At 40.4% G+C, this 7,981-nt stretch overlaps 1 protein-coding gene across 1 annotated transcript; it reads right to left on the bottom strand.

Moving 5' to 3' along the window:
• Nucleotides 1-2,094: 2,094 nt before the first annotated feature.
• PSMD6 (proteasome 26S subunit, non-ATPase 6) lies at nt 2,095-7,728 on the bottom strand (the record flags this gene model as incomplete). The annotated part of the gene is made up of 7 exons (XM_010174143.2): nt 2,095-2,414; nt 2,561-2,638; nt 3,940-4,108; nt 5,253-5,361; nt 5,473-5,692; nt 6,781-6,926; nt 7,498-7,728. Coding segments are annotated over 7 exons (1,050 nt in total), but the record flags the coding sequence as incomplete, so codon positions are not given.
• Nucleotides 7,729-7,981: the final 253 nt, after the last annotated feature.

The raw sequence follows: 7,981 nt of genomic DNA, 5'->3' as shown, positions 1-7,981 counted from the left end.
CACTATTTGGCAAGGCTGAGAGGCTGAATTGCTGCACAAAGCCTTAAAATTGTCCAGGTAAAATTGCTGTGTCTCTTTCCTGCCAGGTCTTGGCCTGAAAAGCTTTGTCAAGAAGCTCTGCAGGTTCCCCCCGGATCCTCCTTCGCAGGACACAGGCTGAGATCAGAAGATGAGCAAGGCAAGTTGGGATCTTTAAAGGGGTCTTTGTTCTGTAGGATGCGTGTGCTTCTGGTTTGAACACTGTTTTGTCACCCACCTGAGAACACCAGATTCTGAAATGCTTGGCAGGATGATAGTGATGGTCAGAATAAAATAAAAAGTGAAAGCTCTGCAAGTATCTTACAGCACACTAAGAAGCTTTAGTAATACTTTTATTTTCCTGACAAAGTAGACATTTCTGGGGTAGTTTTTTGTTTTTGTTTTTTGTTGCTCTTAACCACACTAAAAGAGCAGCAAGACTTCTCTGGAGTGAATGAAGCCTATGTTAGCCTTGTTTTCTATTCCCTTCAACTTAGTTAAAAATATATATGGTAATGCATATGCTGAATGGAAATCCTAAGATTTATTTCCCAAAGCTTTAACATAGTTAATTAAAGCCAGTTAAATTATAAATATGTTGGAAAGGAAAATTCATCTGTGCACCAGAAATGACACCCCTCAATTCAGGGAAGCCTACGGCCCAGACCATCTGTAGTATGGCCACCTGATACACTTAACATTTGCATGTATGGAAGGTGGGAAAGACAAAAGGCAGCCAGAACTAAAGTCTTCCTAGTTAGTTCTGCTTTATCTGAGACACTGTTGCAGCTCTGAAAAGTCTGAATGTTGTCCTAAATTAATTTAAACTTTATAAGTGATACATGTGTGAACACACAAAATGTAGACTCATCAGCTGACCATGTGGTAAACAAACTCTAGAGTTCTCTTTGGTTACTCCCACTATTCTGAAGAAAGTGAAGATCAGAAGTTTCTTCCAATTAGTACTGTGTGCAATTGAAATCTTTACACTCTAGCTAAATAGCTACTTCTTGGGCAGGGGGGGAAAAAAAAAGGCAACCCAAAACCAGAACAGCTTTTAGTAAGTAGTAAAAGAAAACCAAAAATCTTTAGGTCATAGTTTAGGTTTTGGAACAGTTCAACAGAGAATATTAAATGGACCCTCAACATTTTGGCTGAGAAGTCCAACCTCAGGCAGGTGGCAGCAATTCAAAAACAGGAGATCCTCAGCGATCTCCCAGCAAGAGGAGTGAGCATGTGAAATTCCACACTGTCCCAGCTGCTGCAAAGTAGCTTCCAAATGTCAGGATCCTTCTGTGGGTACATCTACCTGTTGGTGTTAGTTCAAGCATTAAAGTCGCAATGAATACAGACAGTAAGTGGATTCTGTTGCTAAGTGCAGTGGCATCAAACAGCCAACAGAACTAAGTCACAGATTTCTTTGGGAGGAAAAAAGAAACCCCAAGCCAAGGGAGCAGGGTAAACAGCTGCTGCCATAGGCTCTGCTACGGCCAGAAACCATGTGTCATCAGTATGGCAGCAGCCTGCCTGAAACACTTACTCCTCAGCAGCTGTGAAGAAAGAAATCGTAACCCCCAACAGTATTTGATCAGTGGTGTCAGACTGCAGTGCCATCTTCCACTGTTCTGCCATCATTCTGACTTCTGCAAACAGAGGGAGTAACTTGAAATGAAATGCTTTGCTAATGGGCTTTTTTTTTTTTTTAAACAGCTGGCAAAAATGTCATTTTAAGGGACAGGCTACTGCAGTTCAAGATGTTCCCAAAGTTACAGTCCTCACAGCTTCTGTGGTTATATTATTGCTTTACCACCAACTGATTTTCATCCTTTTTCCTTCTCCCTTAAGCTGTAAATACTCTCATAACAAATCCTGTCTGGACAGTGCACAGTCTCAACTAACAGTTTTGGCTACTTTACTGTTTTGTAACTGATTCTTTTCACCTTTGATTCAAATAGAGAAGTCTTAAAAGAGCAGGCAGAGAATCGCCCTTAGTTCTCTCTGTTCAGAGATCTTGAGCTTGCTTTGCTCTTAAATATTGAACATTGTATATACAGACAAGTAATGGAACAAAGTGTGTTACAAGAGATCACCAACTGTATCATACATTTAATAAATGAACCAGGATCCATACAGCAAATCAGAACGTTGTTTACATAATGAAGTGGAAAGTAAAAACACTACCTCTCTTGCTAGTAATTTTTTTTTTTACCTACAGTATACCAAGTTATACAATATATTTATAGGTTACTTCCAAAATGTTTTAAACATCTAAATTTTGCATTCCCTTGCATTAAAAAAATTACATATTAATTACTCTGGAAAGTTTCTGAACTCTGTTTAGCAGCAAATCTCCTTTCTTGATGGTTTCTTGGTACTGCCAATTCTTGCTATCAGGCCTAGGAGTTGTGGGGGAAGAAAAAAAAAGGTTTAGAAGTGAGAATATGTTTTACACCAAGCCACTTATATTTCTGTAGTAAGTGTCATCAAAATGTATCATTTCAACTGGGCTGTCAAAAACAATTTATAGGAATTGATAGCATACCTGTTAGTTTCTACAATCTCATTTACTTTGTCTATTTTGCAGTGTAATCGCCCAGCTGCAATAAATCTTGAAAGCTCCCTGCGTAAAGAGAGAAAAAAGTTGGTTAAAATCATGTTTCACCAAAGACTTGCAGACCTCACAGACCTGTGATTCCAAACCAACGCTGTCACCACACTGTATTTCTGAAGCAACAGCCTATATATTTTCATAAGGTATCTTATGCATCCTCATCCCGTTAAAGCTCGGACATTTCACACGAGAATAATCACTCCAGCAATCTGAATACAAAGTGTCTGAGCTCTTTCTCCTCAGGTCAAAGTGTGGCACTTGAGTTTGTGAAATTTATCACATGGCTTAGCATCAACTACTCTCAAATTCAAAGGCAGCAGTTATGTAGTGTGCCTATTTGGAATTTATCTGGATGTAAATATCTTCGTGCCAGTCAATTCATTAGAAAAGTCTCTTAGTGCATTAGAAAAGTCTCTAAATATGCTGCTTTTTAAAAATTATTATTTTGCTTAAACAGCTGGTGGTCTACAGCACATTACTGATGGTATAAGAAAATATTCCTCTGATCAACAGGAAGCCAAGTTGCAACTAGTAATAAATTACTTGGGAAGCATAAGAACTAGTATGACTTTAAAACATCTGTCTTTGAATTGAATGGTACTTGCTTTCTCTGGAAACACCTATTAATTAATATCTGAATATTTCAAGCAGTATTCGTAGTTCTGTAACACTTCTCTGATAGAAAATCTGAAATTTCTCTGTGAAAGAAGAATGACTCTTGTGAAGGCATCTGAAACAAAGCATTTCATGTACATAGAGCAAAAGTCAGTTTCTCACTTGGTGTTGGTTCTCATCATGATCTAAATCTGTTACACTAGAAAAGAATTGCAATTGAGACTGCAGTGTATGTTTGATTTAAGTAAAAATCATCATATCCTGTCCACACACCAGAAAGCAAATACAACTAAATAAGGAGATTACTTATAGGGTACTTAAGTGTGGATCCCCAAAGCTGGAACAGTTCAGTTTTCACATAGTTGTGAACTAAGTCATTCTCTAAAATCTTAAGTTTCATAGTGCATGGAGATCAACAGATACAGCAGTATAAAGAACAAAGTTATTAATAAAAGGCTAACATCTCATACGGCATTAGAGTGAAAGAAATACTGGAAAAGTTGTCATGAGAGATTGCAATCAAATTATTTTCTTTACTGAAATATAAGCTTCACTTAAATTTAGCCAAGCTCTTCCATAGAAACATAACTTGGCATGTTTAGAATCAAAGTAGAACAAAGATTTTTATTCATCGTTATAAATAATTAAAAGGTGTAAAGTGAGATCTTTATTAACTTAAAAGCCAAATAACTTACTGATCTATGAATTCTACACTGACTCCAAATGCTTCTGCCATGTACCCTAATGTCAAGGACCGGTAAGACTCTAGGAGCTGGCTGTACGCATGAATTCTCATTTCCCGTACGTAGTATCGATAGTGAGGTGCAAACAGCCAGTCTTTTTTCATCTCTTGCTCTACAATAGCTAAAAAGAGGGGAAAAAAAAGAAAGAAGACTATGAGTCAGTAATCTCTAAGAAATGTAAAATATCAGTTATGTAAAGAAATCACATAACACCAGTTAATAAGTAATCAGTGTGAACATAACTACACGGTATCTGTGCAAACTTCAGGATGTGAAATGAAAAGTATCTCGACTAAAGAGATGTAAACTTTTATAATCTTTCTCAGTTCTAGAACCAGAAGCAGTAACAACATGCAAACAATATTGTGGCAAAGCTAATGCCCCTGTTTGTCAGCAGAGAGTCCTTCCATCAGGGGGTGAGGTTGTCTCCCCTCTACTACAAGGGCACCACCTCACTACAGGTAAGTGCTGTCACACAGGAGCGCGGTGGTGCGGGGAAACAAGCAGTCCTTGCTACCTGACTATGTGAGGAAAGGTTGTTACCCAAAGCTGGGTAAGGAAATACATTAACTTGCTGGTACTAGCTCTTTAATTAGTTACCAGGATTTGCAGGCACTGAAGTGACTTTTTCTCCTGACAGTTGTAGTTCTCAGCTAGTGATAAGGCCAGCCTTTAGCTTTCAGTCCCATCAGGCCTAGTCTTCCACACAATAAAGGAATTTTTGCTTTTTCTAAATATCTTACTTGCTTGTATTCTAAATCTCACAGAAGGAAAACAAGCAGTCTAAGAATTGGCAAGAATGGCAGGTTTCTGAAAATCTTTGAAATGGTAATAAGCCAATGGTAATAACAACACAAACTTCCCATGTCATTTCTGTTACAGGTTGAGATTTCAAGGCCTTTAGACTACAAGTCCTATAACTTCTTTCAAAGATAAAACCTTCCAAAGCTTTCCCATCTGACCTGGCTTTTCAGGTAAGATGGTGCTCCATAGCCATTTTCAAAATGCTTTTCCACCTAATTGTATGTGACCTTTCATAAGGCTCCACTGTATATGAAATTTTTTGTTTGTTTGAAAAACCAAACCAGCAGCAAATTTTATGTTGCTGTTTAAAAAGAAAAAAATACAAACAAAAAATAACTTCTTTTTTTCCCCCCTGCATAACTCTAGTTCTAGACTGCAGCTACACCACAGAAGTTGTGTGTGACCTGAAATAAATAACTGTAGCACCTGAAATAGTGTTGTAGGAAGAAACACAGCCTTACCTAAGGACTGGAAAAAGGCTGCGTAACGGCATTCGTACAGAGAAAAGAGATACTGTCGTACAGCTGGCAAACTGTGTAACACTTCCAGGATCTCTGCTCCTTTAATAACCTGAAAGCAAACAAACAACGTGTTTAAATACCATCACTTTCAGCCTGGAGATAAACAGGTTAAAGAAAGGCTGTGTCTGTTTGAGCTGGTGTTTTCACCTGCTTTCCTTACCTTTTCCCTAAGGTCGGGCCGGTCTAACGCAATCATGCTGACATAGACCGTGTAAGTCACAAACGTTTTGTAATCCATGAGTTCATAGGATGTAAACGTGGAAACTGTATCAAGGAAAAGCTCTGCTGCTTGTTTGAAATCTCGAATAGCTACACAGTAAAGGCCCTGGTACACTTTGAGACGATTTCTCCTGTCCCAGTCTCCTCCTTCTTCTATTAGACTTAAAACAGAACAAAAAGAAACATTCCCTCATGTAAATGTGTTCTGTCGTAAGGTAAATGAAACAAGTTCAGTAAATCAACTGGCACCATGTGATTAGAGAACAAATAACTTGTTATAGTTACAGCTTGTTGAGAGAGTCCAGGCTTTGTACACCTGTCAGGGGTAGGAAAGTGGCCTCCTTGGGGCAGGAGAGGCCAGCGCTTTCAGACAGAGTGAGTTTCAACTGGAAGGAGAAGTTTAGAGGCTCTAAAGTTGTGACAAGTCTTTTGAGATGTGCAGGTGAATATTACCATCAGCCTCGGCTGTGGCAAGGTATTTCCACTGCCTGTGCTGCTGAAATCAAAGCCATCCAACTCTCAGCATAGAAAAAAAAGTTAAAGTTGCCACTTTCCAAGAATCATATGAACACAAAACTGATGTGGCTATAAGCAGGACTGCAGGCTGAGAAAAAACCTGCTAACAAGGCAACACAAAAAGTCATCACCCAAGGAACATGGTAACTGGGAAAACCCTCTGCCTTGGTGTCTCATGGCACCAACAAAGAGACTGGGAACCAAAGGTTGCTTCAGGAACCACTGAGGTTCAAAATGCTGGGAGCGTGGAGACACTGAAGCTGGCAGTGGAAACGAGGGAAGGACCAGAGCACACCGCGCTGACACGGGGCTCTTGCTTCTGGAGGAAAAGCTGGCACTTCACAGAGCTGGCTGGTGGCACTGGCAGCAGCTGGATTCAGCTGACAATCCTGGACTGCTCTTTATCCTACAGTCTAATCTCACCTGAAATTATTAGTGCTCTAACAGGTACAGAACAGAAAAGTGGGAGTGGTGGATGGGCTACAAATTAAAATCAAGGCAGTGCTAGAAAACAGCTGACACTAAATATTAACCTTTCTTTTCTCTTCCCCCTCATAAAAACTCCAGGAACAGGAAGCTGTCTGGGCCAAGCTAACACCCACCCATCCCTCTGTGATTCCATCTCACCACCAGCCTCAGTCACTTCTTGACAACAGGTATTTATCATTTCTCTGGTTACAGTTTGTCTCAGAAGGGCTTCAGCACACTCCAACAACACAAGCACTGTTGTTACCTTTTGGCCTTCTCAATGTTCCGTGTGATGAGGTCGTTATCCATGTAAAACAGGCCAATCCTTAGAAGATAGAACACGATATCCAGACGATGTCCCAGCGCCACAGTTTTGTCGTAAGTCTTGCGGAATGCAGTCAGAGCTCCCTCCTAACAAGAGAGTATTTTCTGCTGTGAGAATGTTAAAAGCACCTAGAACATCTGCAAAACGTCTGGCGTAAGTACACACGTTGTCTTCCACCGACAGACATGGCCCTGTCAACTTCCCACAGAGCTTTAAGATTATTCAGAATATATAATGATAAAGAACCCGAGTTTAAATCAAGTTAAATGAGCCATTTCTCATAGATCTCGTAAATCCAAGGTCTATGAAAATCAACACTGGACCTTGAAATTAAGTTGCACTTTGTCAGTAGTTTAGGAAAATTTAAAGACACAAGGTAGGTGAAAAATAACATCTGCAAATAACTTTTTCCCTTTTCAATAAAAAAAAAATTAAGGCCTGCTTGTTTTTTTTCCCTATATAACTGAAATTTCCGTAACACCACCCTCCTATTTCACCCACTAACACCCTCCCCTATTTCTTGCCCATGTCTGAGTTGTGCCTTGGAGAAAACACACTGCACATCACACAGCTTTCCCCGGATGAGCAGCACTCACTGTAACCCGCCTGGCTCGGAGGATTACAAAGCAGTGTTTTCAGTATGAGCCCATAACCCACCTTGTCCCCAATCCTGCACAGGTACTCAGCTTTGGCCATCATCGCATCCCGGATTTCACTCTCCCCCAGGATCTTTTCCGCATCCTCTAATTCATTGTCCAGACGTTTCAGTTCCTCCTCGTTAGCTTTCTTCATTTTGTTCAGGAGGTCCGTGTCTATCTGCCACTCCAGAGACTTGCAGAGCGCTTCATAATACGGGGCCATATCTGAAGAAAAGCAGGAAGGTTGCTGCTGTTAATTGCTGCAACAAGTGCGTGTGTTTCTTGAGCAGAGCACTGAAGGGCAATGCTGATTGTCAATGCCAGCTACGTCCCTTCTATGGTCAGGTAACCATTAAATCCAGGTGTGACAAAACCAGTGGTGCACCAGGCCTCGCCTGTCACACGTCTCTTTGCTGACTCTTTTCTATCACTGCTCTCTTCACCCCTCTCCCACTTGCACTTTCCTTCCTGTTTACCCCACTCTGAGCACAGTGGTCCCCGAT

The sequence above is a fragment of the Antrostomus carolinensis genome, unplaced genomic scaffold (genome assembly GCF_000700745.2).
Source record: "Antrostomus carolinensis isolate BGI_N321 unplaced genomic scaffold, ASM70074v2 scaffold32158, whole genome shotgun sequence".
NCBI lineage: Eukaryota > Metazoa > Chordata > Aves > Caprimulgiformes > Caprimulgidae > Antrostomus > Antrostomus carolinensis.
Note: the sequence above shows the minus strand (reverse complement) of the source record. Positions and strands in the feature narration are given on the sequence as shown.